Source organism: Elgaria multicarinata, chromosome 7, assembly GCF_023053635.1.
Source record: "Elgaria multicarinata webbii isolate HBS135686 ecotype San Diego chromosome 7, rElgMul1.1.pri, whole genome shotgun sequence".
Taxonomy (NCBI): domain Eukaryota; kingdom Metazoa; phylum Chordata; class Lepidosauria; order Squamata; family Anguidae; genus Elgaria; species Elgaria multicarinata.
This window is the reverse complement of record NC_086177.1, coordinates 34928057-34943002: the sequence shown is the minus strand read 5'-3', so window position 1 is coordinate 34943002 and position 14946 is coordinate 34928057. Positions and strand designations below refer to the sequence as shown.

Here is a 14946-nt window from a genome sequence, read left to right as displayed (position 1 = left end):
AAAACCATGAGATTACAAAACACTAAGCTTTAAAATCCTTATTGGCAACATCATTCAGTGCATGTCTCAATATGTGTGGTAGAGTGGAACATGAGTTGTGCAAGTCCACTGAAATGAATGGTAGTAGTAAAAGCATACTGCTTATAGACTCCCATTCATGCCAATATGAAACAGTTGGGGCTCATCTACACCAAGCTGGATATTCCACTATGAAAGCGATATGAAAGTGGTATATAAAAGGCAGGAGCCACACTACTGCTTTATAGCGGTATTGAAGTGCACTGCAAGATCTACACTACTACTTTATAATGGTACTGAAGTACACTGACAACTGTTGGGACCCATTACACATCTACACCAAGCAGGATATAACACTAGGAAAATGGTATGAAAGCAGTATATGGAATGTGTTATGGGCACCAACAGTTGTCAGTGCACTTCAATATCGCTATAAAGCAGTAGTGTGACTCCTGCCTTTTATACACCACTTTCATAGTGGAATATCCTGCTTGGTGTACATAAGCCCTTGGTTACTCCTTACCAGAAACAATAGCAGATAGAAATAAATAAGGCCTGAATGCCATGAAATCAGTCAGGAGATAAGGATAAAGATAGCAGGAAATAGCTACCCAGTTAGGTAACCAGCAGATAATGGAAGAACTGTCCACGCTAATCTGCAGGTTTATAGACTATAACCATGTGTTGGTATTTTCAAAGCAAGAGATAGCAGTAATTTACTCTGGTGATTTTGCCTATTCTACAAAATACAAGAAAAGGAAAAAAAGAACTCCCCCTTTTGTTCTCCTGTCTCTTTCTTTCTATTTTAGAAACAGGAAACGGAGTGACAGGGTCAGCCAGGTGTGATGTGTCGCCGCACCTTAATTCAGGTTAGAACCCATATAAGTTATGGGTTAGAACCCATATCACAAACCCATATTTGTGAACCGCCCAGAGAGCTTCGGCTATTGGGCGGTATAAAAATCTAATAAATAAATAAATAAATAAATAAATAAATAAAGGGCAGCCATGTGTCCAACTTTATAGTCCAACTCCAGTTTAAAGATAAAAAATAATCACAAGGAAGAACAAAGGCCTTGAAGTTGCAAAAGATCAACCGACTAAGAAAGGCACACAGGTTCATTGGTCACAGTCTTCCCTATTATGGCAAGATGCATCGTATTTCTATTTAAAATAGAGCAAGCATTTCTATGTATGCATATAAACCAGTGCATGAAAATCTGTTCTCTTTTGAATGATGCACCTCCTTTTGGGGGGTGTGTGTGATATGTAAATGGCCCCCCAATGTCACCTGGTGGCACTGGATCTGGAGACTATGGCTGAAGCCTAATGTACAGCCTACTAGGATTGACCAGCGCAAGAGTCCTAGCCTAAGAATTGACCAGGCCAAGCTCCTGGTTTTTCAAGCAGGCCCCACCATTCCAAAGGGTTTATAGTGCCTGCCAGAGGGACTCACTTCCACAGCCCTAGTCACCTCTATTAAGTTCTGTGTTCTGAACACAGACAGCTCTAGCTAAGCCTCATCCTTAAGAACAAAGTCTCCAATACTAAGGAAAGAACAACACTAGTTCTTCTGCATTTTACAATACATGGCAGAAAAGATGTATGTCTATGAGTTTCATGTCTCTACTATTCTCCTGCATTTTGTAATATGTGAAGTCACCCTGACAATAATAGTCGTTTCCAACAATAAACCCATGTCAAAGGGGACTAGGACTGGTCAGGGCTCCAAACAAGTCTGGCGCGCTATCGATTGGTTCTCTATTGGGCTCAGTATACAAATACCATAAGGCTGCGTAAAACCTTTATATTGTGACCATCAAGATGTGTTATACCTAGAGCTGAGCTCAAACTACTCTCTTTATGGCAACATGTTTGGCATTCTCAGCTGGCTTGGGCAATGACTGCAAAACGATTTGCCTATTCATTTACATTGCCTTCTTCTGTTGTCCCTCACAAGTGTCTTATTTTTGCGCTCAGTGATGTCATCATGCAGGTAAACCTGATTAGCTATAGCCCTATTCAGGCATTTTTAAAATGCGTAAACATGCAGAGATTGCATTAGCCCGGCCGGCCCATCCTACTTTCCCATGTGTTTCTGTCACCTTGTACACTTGGAGGCTGACACTCTGAAGATAAGAGCTTCCTGACTCTGTGAAAGTTCTCCCCATGATCCAGAACACTAGAAAAATGAGCTTTCAAAATCTTGTGGAGAGTTTCCATGGACACAAGAGTCTCTCCTATTCAGAAAGGCACCCTCCAAGTCCAGGGTGACAGAAATGCACGAGGAGAGGAACAGGGCTAGTGCACACCCTCTCCTCATGTCTTTACTCAGTTTATAATGCCTCAATAGGGCTATTGCTAATCAAGTTTGCCTGCAAGATGACATCATTGGGTGTGTGTGGAAACTAAGGGCATATGAGGTCTCACAATGTCAAATTATTCATCACAAAATTCCAATAGGTTGCAATCATCCATGTGACTAACCCAGGAAAAAGAGAAGCACTAAGGGCGAAAATAAATGGCCCAAAAACAGAAGCAATTAGAGATGGGAAATATTTGGCACCAAACCTATTCCCCAAAAGGTGAATATTTGGACAAGCAAATGTTTTGTTTGGAAATGTTTATACTGTCTCTCCTAAAATCTCAACGCACATTGTGAAAGCTAAAATGCTTATGATTTTTCATCTCATAGTTTGTGCTTGCATAGAATTCTCACAGTTCCAATAATAGAGTATGACAAACATAAGCCAACCCAGGGAAAGGTGGTAGCGGTAGGGATAAGAAGCAGCCTAGGGTCCAGCTCAAAAAAACTTTCCGTGGAATTTTTCTTCATCCAGAATCACAAAACTAGGCAAAAGCATGTTGATATATCCAGAGACAATGTAGATGAGAGATCCCCTGGTTGATTAACTTCAGCATGTTTTGTCATGCATTTCCATCTTCTGGCCACGAAGTAGGAACATCACAAGACATAAATCTCTGAGGGATACTGTACTGTGTGCACATGTACACACACATACTTTCAATATCTTGCAATAAATGAGGCATGAAGTTTTAATATTTATTTATAAATATTTCTATATTGCCTGTCGTGTAAAACATATCCAGGAGGTGTAAGACCGTGTATCTTGTATATTTTCATGGTATAAATTATGGAATTTACTAACAGCCCCTGAAGATATACTGCAATCTGGTTAACAAGAAAAAGGGGGAAGAGGGATATAATATAGTGCCATGCATGAGCAGGGTTTATGTCCTATTAAGTGGGATGTCACATGTCGGCTCCAATTAAAAATGAATGGAGACTGCAGATTAGCAATGACTGATTGCACTCACTGAATTTAAAGCTTCAAAATTTAATATAAAAACACAAAGTTCTATAATATTTTATAAATATTTGAGAGGGGTGATTTAATGCTTGTGGAGTATTTCTAAATTTTGGATCATTTTTAATCTTTTTTATATTAGCTTATACCACACAATACAAGAAACTTTAAGAAGATATACATAAACTTCTAAGAACCCTACTGAAACGACACATAATTGTAGAAGGTGATGCATATGCTTACAAAAAAGTTACGTATTCATTTACATCATTAATAATGCATTTTTGTAACTCTCAGAAATACATTTTTATACCTCCTCCTTGAGATTCAGATAACTGGAGCAAATATATAAAAAAAACCCAGAGATGACAGGCCCAGGATGTAAATATAGCATACTGACATTTTTAGTGAACTGTTCAGTCACTGCAAGACATTTGACTTGAACATTAATAAATTAGAACTTTGCAGGCTGGTACTGAAGTAATGATACTGTGTGTTTTGGTCTCAACAGAGATTAAGAGTGCACACACTCATTCCCCCCAAATGAATCCCCCTTCCCATTATTTCTGGTTAAAGAATAAACATTAACTGAATTGAACAAATCAAGTGGGATTCACAGCTTACCTAGATTCTTAACAAGGACTGAAACTAGTTAAGAATCCTGGTTGAGTGAAGAACCTAATTAGTATTTACTTCAGTTAACGTTGGCTCCAATGTATCCCAAAACTGTTAAAGTAGAAGCAGGAACTTCTACCTTAAGCTATATATTGTCCTACAGGAACAGGCAGCAAATAGCTTAAACCAAATGAGGATGTAGCCGAAGGCATCTGCATGGATTATTTAGGGCTGCTTTCAATGTTAATATTTCCCTATTTGCTTTCTGAAAATATCCTAAAGCAGAGGTGGGCAACGTGTGGCTCTTGCCAGCCCGGTGTGTTCTCCAATTTCTTTTGTAAAAAAATCTCCATAGCATCTGCAGTGGCTACGGAGTGCCTGAACATTCAAATTTAGCCTGCTTGCAAGCTTAATTTGCCCCTTTTGGTTCTCCGCAGCTGCTAAGGAGAACCAAAAAAGTGAAATGTAGCTTTAGCTAAATTTAGATACAGAGCTGGTTGCCGCTGAATTTCAGAGGCAAAACAGTGATTTTAGGCCTTTCTTATTTAGGTAGTGTTCTACAAGTCGCCCTGTGGAATGCAGATTGGACGGCACTCTACATTGTAGGCCCTTGGACTACCAGAGGTTGCCCACAGCTGTACGAAGGGATTGTAGCTAGACAATGTGCAGTCTTTCTACTTTTTCAAATGATCAGATATAAGATCTGGATGCCTTCTCTACTGCTCAGTACACAGGTTTTTCTCAACACAAGTAGGAAATATTTTATGTTGGAAACAGTCTTGACAAATTATTGTCACTTTTCAGAATCTTAAGAATATCTGCTTTAGCCACAAAGGCTTTTTATCCCTTCTGGTTGTAGAAAACATCTTACAAATATTTAGTTTCAGAAACAGCAGTCAAAAGAATCCTATGCATATTGTTTCACACATCTTTATTTCTAAGCCCACACATCAATAACTGATGGCTCATAGTTTCAATCACTTGAGATAAGCAATATCAGTGGAACTTACCAAGCCCAGTTATCTGGAAAATATAGCTAATCATAACTTTCACATGTTCCACCCAAGTGTGCAAAAATTGTTTGTCCAATAATGAAATGTGTAAGGGTTTATTGCTCTAGTAGAGAAACTTCCAGTGGTTTTTGAAAAGAGGTCCTCTCCATTTAGATAAACTAAGAAAGTGTTTTTTATAGAAGCCAGGTGCCCTTCAGATGTGTCATTCTACAACTACCATAATCCCTAGCTAACAATGGAGGTTGATCATGCTGACTGAGGTAATGGAAGAAGTAGTCTAACACATCTGGAAGAATGGAAAGGAATGGTTTACAGACTTCTTTGAAAGTTTAAACTGCTAGGATTCACTGCCTTCATTCACTTCATACAGATAAGGAACTCTGCTGTACAGCCATGCAGGCAGGGGGCACAGTGTTCTCTTCCAAATCAAGAAATGCAGCATGTGTACAGTAAGAATTGGTTACTGTACAGCGTTTCCTGGCACAGAAGAATCTTGGCTTCTGGGCCTGGTTCAATCTCTGGTTACTCCTCCAAAATCCCTACATGTCCCATTGGAGCCCAACGCACTGAAGAAAATACATTCTTTCAGACGTCTCTCCTTGTGTTTTAAACTCTCCAGGGGAAGCTTTACTTTGGGTGCTATCTATTGAGAAATAAGGAAACGCAGGTGCAGAAAAGGGCTTGTTCAATGGCAGTGCACAGTGGCATAATGCTCCCCCAGAAAGAGCTTGCCTTCACATCCCATTCCCTGCTGATATACTGTATTTCTTTGATTCTAAGATGCACTTTCCCCCCATATAAACATCTCTAAAAACGGGGTGCGTCTTAGAATCGCGGGTGTGTTTATTTCTTCGAATCAAAGCGCTTTTTTTCTGTTGGTGGTACTGAAATTAGTGTGCGTCTTACAATCGATGGAGTCTTAGAATCGAAGAAATATGGTATTTTGTTCAAGTTACTTGTTTTTCTGGTTTTTGAACTGAGTAGTGATGAAATACAAAGGGAACAGTGAAAAGGTGGCTGTTGGTTTGGCGTTTGGGGGTATTATATACCATCAATATATATGGACATGTCTTTGAATGTCAGTTGCTGGGGGCAAGCAGGAGAGGGCTATTGTTTTCATGCCCTGTTTGAAGTTCTGGCTGGTCGCTTTTAGGATAGGATGCTGGACTCAACAGAACTATGGTTTAGTCCAATGGTACTCTTCTTATGCCTTACAGAACAATTTCCGTGAAAAGAGGCAAGTCCATTCACCAAGGAGCTAACACTCTAAATTTAAAGACTAGGGGAGATAACAGAGGGAAGAGAGAGAGAGAGGAGTGACAGGATCAATATATACAAACACAATTATGTGTACTCAGTGGATCATAGAATCACAGTTGAAGAGGACCTTGGAGATTGTCAAGACAAACCTCCTGCTCAATGCAGGATTTACAATGCAGCACGTAAAGACAGCACCCCTGACAGATAGCCATCCAGTCTGTGTTTAAATACTTCCAGCACAGAAGAGCCCGTCATCACCGGAGGTGGTCTGTTCCACTGTCAAATAGCTCTTATCATTAGGAAATTTCTCCTGGTGTTTAGCCAAAATCTGTGCCTGGAACGCTCTTCCAGAACACTTGAGAACTACAAACTCAATCACTGCTTTTAAAACTCAGCTAAAAACTTTTCTTTTCCCTATAGCCTTCAAATATTGAGTTTGTTCTGACTCTATACTGTTAGCTTCTCCCTACCCGGTGCCTGTTTACACTTCCCTGTGCCTGTTTGCATTCTCCTTCCCTCTTTATTGTTTACTACAACTTATTAGATTGTAAGCCTATGCGGCAGGGTCTTGCTATTTACTGTGTTATCTGTACAGCACCATGTACATTGATGGTGCTATATAAATAAATAATAATAATAATAATAATAATAATAATCTATCCATTGGGCAAACTGAACAAGTCAACTTCGTCTTCTGCATAACAGCCCTTCAGATATTTGAAAACCACTATGATGTCTCCCCTTAATCTTCTCTTTTCCAGGCTATACATACTCAGCTCTTTCAATTGTTCCTCATAGGCCTTGATTTCCAGACCCTTCATCAACCTGGTTGCCCTTCTCTGAACACTCCAGTTTGTCAATGTCCTCCTTAAGATGTGGTGCCAAGAAGTGGACACAAAACTCCAGATACAGCCTGATTTTGGCTGCATGGTTCTGGACTGAAGTGCAGCAAAAGAAGGCAAAAAGAATCTGGCTGTGGTAGTTAAGATGACTAGAAGGTAGATTGAGGTGAAACTTCTTGATAGTAAGTATGGTATGATACTATAGTAGTCCTTTATGGGTTAAAAGGAGATAGGAAGGAGAGGAACTATTGCCTCTGGGAAAATCACTTCAGTTTCAACTTCAACACGGCGGCTCGCCTTTCTTCATACTTACTACATATGAACAATGACTTCTTGATCAAGCAGAGGAGATAGTGTAAGAGCACTTTGACAATGGAAACAGTTACCAGGGGATAGTCTCTTCTTCACTGGAGATCTTCAAACAGGCTGGTCAACCATTTCTTGGAAATAATCTAGCCCTAGATTTCTGGTACTGAATAGGACAATTAAATGGACTACAACAGTATTTATAATATCCCTTCATCTATTCCACTATCTGCAACTTTTATGTCTACATTTTAGATTTAAATATATACTTAATGTCAACTTGTGCTCCAAAAACATTATCTCCCTCCTTCTAAAAAAAAGAGAGGTTCCCTTAAGACAACATACTTGAGTATTATAATAAAATATAGTTTCCCATAAACTGTAAGAATAAATATTTTAGGGCGCAATTCCATAGGTACTTGTAAGCCCCTGAACTCAGAGGCGTATGAGTACTCTATGCAGAGCAGGAGGTATATCACACCTCCCGCTCTACATTTTAGCTAGATGGGCTATTTCACCCATCTAAGTGGAGGCTTCAGGGAGGGAAGGATGCTGGGTACGGCTGGGGATATTTTATATTCCCATGTCCCCAGTCACCTCCCCTCCCGTGTGAATGCCTTTTCTCCACCCACCCCCATCTCCGTGCTCTGATTTGCAAGCCCGGAGAGGAAGCCAGCGCAGTTCTCTATGCCGGCTATGAGGTGGAGGGGACAGGGAGAGCGATTTCCTGGCTCCCGGCTTAGTCCCGGGTCTACAAGCTCAGAGTCAGGAAACCAAACAATCCTATGTCACCCCCTTAAAGATGTTTTAAAAATATCTCTTTAAAAAATAGGAAAGGCAACTGTGCACTGCAAAAACCTGCACGGCAAAGCGGAGTTCTACTTTTGTTCAGAAAACGCATTAAATGCACAACTTCAGCTTTCCTTCGTTCATTGATGTTCATATAAACAAGTCTCATACTTGTTCGCAGCTTATTTTCACACAGGGTAAGGCCACCAAACAGAAACACATTGTGAAAAGCTCCTCAGCAGTTCTGACCTGGCAGACTTGGACAGCAATTCCAGTTGGACCTCTCTGTTACTTAGAGGTTCTCAATTATGAAGAATTATGTGGTGACCTTACCCTGAGAGAAAATGAGCAGCAAATAAGTATAGGGTACCTTAACATTTCATTTCACATCAATGGAGTTTTGGATTCAAATTCAACAGAGGAGTATTTGCTCTTCTGGGAATTTCAAGTGTCCAAAGAATAACGAAAAGCTCTTTCCAGAAGCATTTGTTTTCCTGTACAAGTAGTTATCAGAATATGGTCTTCATGAGATGTGATAACCCTTTAAAATGTTACTTAGTAAAAATATCTAACATTTATACAGCAATACAATCAAGTAGTATTAGAAATACATGAACACAGAACACAATGAAGTTTATCCCCCAAATGCCAATACTTTATCCTTTTTTAAAAAAGCATGTATCTGTATTTTACTATAAAACCACTAGAATTTGCCCCTTTCAAATCAATACATTCTATGCATATGTCAAGTACCTTAAGTAAGTTGTTCTTCCACTTGCTTGAGTAGACCAGTATATCAGATCTAAAGTTAGTACTTATTGCTTGAGTATAAGATGGTTTTCCAGCTTTCTGTTTTGAATTCAGGAGGAAAAGAGCAACCTTTGTTGGCAAACCAAGTGGATTGGGATTGTTGGAACTAATAGACCAAGAAGAATAAGCTGAAGACTTTTGGTCGTTTTGTAACAGATGCGCAGGCTTCCTTTTTAACAGGTAGCACCATGTAAAATTTGTTGCTGTCTTTAGGCTTGGAAAAGATAATCGCTGTATATCACCTGCATTTACGACGGACAAAATGGCTCCAGATTTTACTTGGCTATGGATACTGGGTTGCTTATTCTCATTATTAATTCCTGGGGACATCCTTTCTTGACTGTTATCCTTTAGAAATGAAGTTGGTGTGTTCAGCAGAGCAGGTTCAAGTGCCTTTCTGGCTGCAAAACCTACAGTTTCAGAGACTGGGAGGTTATTTTCCAAAGGCTCCTTTACGAATGAAGAAACCCCAGATGGAACAGATTCAGTTGAACCAGGCAGCAGAACATCTGGTGAATGACTGACTCCACTGCTTTTGTCATCTTGATCTAATGAGAAACTTTCAAGGGGTTCAACGGTGCAGATCTGCCGCACTAAGAGTGGTTTCTTTTGCTTATTAGCTTCGCAAGCTTTTACATTCAATGGATGCAGTGAAATAGCACCTGTTGTGCAAGCAGCTCCACTTTCATCCTTAACACGCTTTTGGTGCTTTTCCATGGCAATGTCTAAACTATTGGCTGGAGAGAGCATGCGTTTACTTGAAGCTGTAGATTCCTGTTGGGGGAAAAGCCCACCCACTGGCACTTTCTGAATCATATTTAAGGACCCCAATGAAGTAGAATTTTTGCTTCCCATCTCATAAATTAAGTTTTCAAACACAGACGCTGGCTGTGAACTTGGCAAACACCGCAGATGATCTTTGTGGGATTTTGGCAGCTGAGCTTGATCTCTGACCATTGGCACTGATGCAGGATTTGTTTTACAAAGAGACTGGTTTGCCTGATCTCGAGTCACTAAAATCTGAGGAAGGGGTGCAACAGTAGCTAAGCCATAAGATGGGATATTACTGTGAAGGCGCACAGGGACGATAAAGGGTGCAACCCGGTTCATTTGACTACTACAGTTCTCGGGAATAGTTTGTTGCAAGGATTGTGCCACATATGGCTTGGAGACTTTGTCATTTAGTTTAGGATGTATTTCTAACAAAGCCCCAGCCTGTTCTATGCCAGCTGTGCCTGGAAGACCTAAAGGGTATTGCTGTCCTATGTGCAATGCTTTCACGTGAAGCTGATATTTGGGAGCAAAACAATCCTCTTGCATACTATGCTGACCAGCCACCATGCTTACACTTTTTTGAACTCCAAGGGCTGGTCCTTTAAGGGGTGCTTGGGAATGCAGACCATGACGATTCAAACTGGAGCCTAAAGACTGTTCGTTGGAAGGCAGGCTAAGAGGGTTGTTGCTTTTCACTGAGTCTCGTAAAGGCTTGGTGTAAGGTTGGGGGTGTTGAGAACTTGAAGAAAATTCCTCAGAAGGCTTCCCAGAACTCTGCAACCTTGGAAAGGACACTGTAGAAATATCGGTTGCAGGAGCTGCTTGAAAGGAAATATTTGCTATGTCAGGCTGGTTCTTTTCTGGAGGAATATTTAAAGATATCTGCCTTACAAGGGGTCCCCTCCTCCTTTCTAAGAGAGGCACGTGTCCAACACCACCACTAGCAGAAGCCAATTTGGAAGTAGATATCTCAATAAGTGATGCAGGCTTGGATGGAGCCACACTTCCGCAATCAAAGGATTTGCTTCTGTAATCAGCAACCTCCATGGCTGGCTGGGTGCAATTAATCTGCTCAGAAGCTGCACGTCGCATTTCTCTGTAATGAGGACCAGGCACGCTAAGCGTATTTGAACTTGTGGGAATGGTAAGGAATTCCAGGGTTTTATTAGTAGGTTCTGGTTTGGAAGCACTCTCGTTCTTAGAGACATCGTCTTTATCAAAAGACGTGGAAAAACTAGAGGCACATGACAAACTACTCTCCCGACTGAGACTTCTAGAAAGTGTCGATTCAAAGCTCGACTCAGCAGATGAGTGTTCAATGTCAGCCAAGCGAATTCTTTTCTTTTTGGGTGGAAGTTTTTCTGTGGGTAGCTTTGATAGCGTTTCACTACGTTGGGGCCAGTTAAATTTTTCAGTCTTCTCTGGATCGCTGCACTGGCATTCCTGGTCTCGATCTGGTTCTTCTGTGACCAGTATTTCAGGAACCTGGATGTTATGTTGGCGAACAAGTCTGAGTGGTTGCACTGGGGCATTCCTTTCGTTAGGAGTAACTTGACATTCATGAAGCTGAACTCTTGCTGCTTCTGCTACTTGAGGACCATGGGAGGCACTCAGGAGGGAATGCTTCTCCTCTTGGACTATAACGGTATTCAAAGAATGGAGCTTCACAGGCTTGTTAGCATCCTGAAAGGAAACGGGCGATGCACTTTCAAAAGAATCTGATTTTTCAAATGAACTTGGTCGGCTTAAGGAGTTCGTATGCTGAATGACTGAAATCCCAGCCCCTTGTCTTTTCAGTTCGTTTTTTTCCTGTGCAATTGTGACAGCCTGCTTCTCCCCATGCAGTAACATCTTTGGCTCCATGGTATGTTCAGGGCCGCCACGAGTCTCTAGCTCATCTTGTGCCAGTTTTTGAAGTGAAATGCTGCACGACCCTAGGATGGTAGCAGAATGTTTAGAGATACTGGCCATACTTCCTAGTTTATTTTGACACTCTGACTCTGCTACACTTTTTGACAAACTAGCATCGTTTGTCTGTGGTTCATCGTCATCATCGCCAACACTTTTCATTTTCCTCCTTTTTCTTATCTGAGATGTCTGTTCCCACGTGCCAGTTGAAGAGGCAACTCGATAATGAAGGATTTGGGGTTGCGTACTGTTCAAGACTGTCTTATGTTCGGAGTCTCGAATAGCTGCCTTTGTTTTTGGTCCATGCAACTCCGAGCAATAAAACTTTTTATGGTTTTCAAAGTTTTCCAGTTTTCTGTATCTGTTTCTACACGTCTCACATTCAAACATTGTCCCTCGGCCTTGATTTGGCTTTTTAATTTTATCCAAATTTGATCCTTGTACAAATGACTTGCTTCTTGCCATTACAAATTCATTCGATGCATTGCATCCATAGCTTTCATCTACGGATCGCGCTGGTCCAAAAGCATGTCCTTCAGTGGCTGATGAATCTTCTATTGCTGTTTGCCGAACAAGGGTGCGAGGGTGTCCACCTTGGAGCTGTAGCGTAGCTGGTCCTGGCACAAAGACATCATCATATAAGGAGCCAATTTTTTCATCAAAAGACTGACTTCCACGTAAAGGGTGTGGGGGAGGTACTACATTTGTAGGTACAGCTGAGTAACTGGTAGTAGGCATAGAATTGCTTCTGGTTATAGGTAAGCAGTCTAGGGTTGGTACGGACAGGAGAAAAACTTGCTTTGACTTTTCAGTTGGTGTAAAAGGAGACTTTGGTATATCAGAGCTTGAGCTAGTTCTTCTACCCATTGGTTTTAAGTCAAACTGGAAGGAATCTTTAAAAATATAGGACTTTGGAGAGTCAATGCTGCCTCTTCTTGAAAGGGACGTTCTCCGTGGCTTGACACTATCCAACTGCTTATCATCCACTACAGCCTCATTATCAGATATTAATTTTGAAATGCGTTCTTCAAGTGTTTTTGTGGCCAAAGGTGGTCTCATCTGGCCAGATGAAAGCAAGGTCTTGTCAGCACAAACAGTTTGCACAACAGATGCCACAGTAGTGCTCATGCGTGGCACACAACTTTTGCTCGTGTCTTTTTCAGAAGCAGGCAATCCTTTCATAAATGGAGCTGGCGGGCTCATGGTCTGATCTGCACTTTCTGAACGTGAAAAGTAGCCCGAATCAGTGCTCCCTAAACTTCTAGGGCTCAGAAGACATTTTCCTTGTTGATCCTGCGAACAGTCTGTTGCCTGCTGCCTTTGTAGCTGGGCATGTATTACAGTTCCAACTAGCGTCCCAAGCTGCTCCTCAGAAATGCCTGTTTCCGGTTTCTGATGTTGCTTAGCATCAGACTCCTTTACAAAGTCTATGTGTGTTAAATTTGGTTTCACATTTGTGACTTTCAAGTCCCCTTGCTGTTGTGTTGTAGAAAGCGTAGTGGTGGGGTCTGCTACTTTGGGGCTGTCGGACCTTAAAGGAGAAACATTTACAGGGTATACTATCACTTTCGGTAAAGCTGCCCTTGCTTGTGCAGCTGAGTCCTGCAATGAGAAGTCACCCAACGTATAGTCTGGATTGCTTAGTGAGATGGGACTACCTTTGTGCAATGATTCGGAATTAGAAGGAATTTTCATTATGTGCACAGGTTCCAGTTCTAATGATCCCTGGTCATCTTGCCTTTCATCAGCCGTGCCTTCATCATCGCTGTCACCGCTTTCTTCCACATCTGAATGGATGCTAAGTGCTTTGTCTGATTCATGGGAGAGAAACAGCCCACTGGAATCTGGCTGGAGGACAAGTCCAAGTTTGATAGCATGGGCATGGGACTTTTTGTGCTTGTACAGATTGCTTTTGGTCTTAAACGAAAATCCACACGTCTCACAAGGATATGGTCGTTCTCCAGTGTGGGAGCGGATGTGCTTTAGGAGAACACTAGGCTTGGCACAAGCCCTGTTACAATATTCACAGACGTATTTCCCCAGTTTTTTAGGCTTCTGGACTTTCAGAAGGTTACATATTTGTTCTACGCCATGGCTGACAACTGACGCTATCTGAGCCGAATTGTACAAGGGAGCTATTGGTAACTGGGTGGAGGAGCTAGACGGGTGAACTGACAAAGAAGATGACGGTTTTGCTACTAGCTGGTTTTGAGAAAAAGCCTGAGTAACAGAAGATTGGGGATTGATTATTGAAGAGGTTACTGCTATACTGTATATATGCTGGAGTTTGAGCTTTTCTTGACTCTGCTGATGTACCAGTGAATTTGTGAGGCTGGGGCGTGCAGTAATTTGTTGATTTTGTTGCCCAGCTACAGCAAGAACTTGCTCTTGTGAGTGAGCAACTGAGTGCATCTGTGCTTGTTCACTCTTCCCTGATGTTGCTACATGCACAGTCTGTGAAGTGCAAGGAAAAAGTTGAGATCCAGCTACAAATTCTTGCTGCAGCAAAGCAGCATGACTTTGGACAGTCGGTGTATTGGATGCGAGACAATAAGAGGCGCTTACAGTTTTATTTGGTCTCAGTTTTTCTATTTGCATCCCACTAGAAGGGCACTCTTGGGCTAAGGTGTTCAGCTCAGGTTCCATAGCTTTCAGTAAGACATCAAATGCCGTATTGGTACATGAGGACGAATTACTACAATCAACGAAATTAATACATTCATTATTGTCAACCTTGGCTGTACTTGAAGAGCTAGTGGACCCCTTCTTCACTGGTAAATTTAGTTGGGCTGAACCATAGTTGTCTTCTGGCCATTTATTCAAGTCCAACGACTGAGGTAGCAGAGACAACTTGGTGGGAATGGAAGTCTCAGATCGGGATGCTTTGATAGCTACCTCACCGCCAAAGGTCCCCTCATTCTGTTTGTTTTGTTTCCCATTTTGTGTAGCCAAAGTGTGCACTTCTTTCAGGAGCTCTGCAGAATCAGGAAGGATGTTAGAAGATGAAAAAGGGTCTTCTAATTTTTCTTTAGGTTTTGCCCGAGCTGGAGTTCTCAAAGGCGATTTTGGTATTTTCGTCTGGTGATTCTCCGTTACAATCTTTTTGCGCTTTATGCCTTTAACTGTGTCTGTACTCCCTCTCGTAACAGCCTCGGAAATGTCTGCCCAAATGCAAAGAGATAAAGTCACATGGTGATTGTGTAAGCTATCCCAGAATCATTTACATAGCACATGCAACATACAAAATATTACTGTATATAATTTTTACCCCTATTTTGTGGG

General features: G+C 41.4%; 1 protein-coding gene across 2 annotated transcripts in view; it reads right to left on the bottom strand.

The window, feature by feature from the left end:
- Positions 1 to 14946, bottom strand: part of HIVEP1 (HIVEP zinc finger 1) — a 103854-nt gene that overhangs the window by 20712 nt on the left and 68196 nt on the right. For both annotated transcript variants that reach the window (XM_063130367.1, XM_063130368.1), the window contains exon 4: positions 8926 to 14825. In XM_063130367.1, coding sequence (XP_062986437.1) covers positions 8926 to 14825 — 5900 coding nt within the window. The remainder of the gene's footprint in view (positions 1 to 8925; positions 14826 to 14946) is intronic.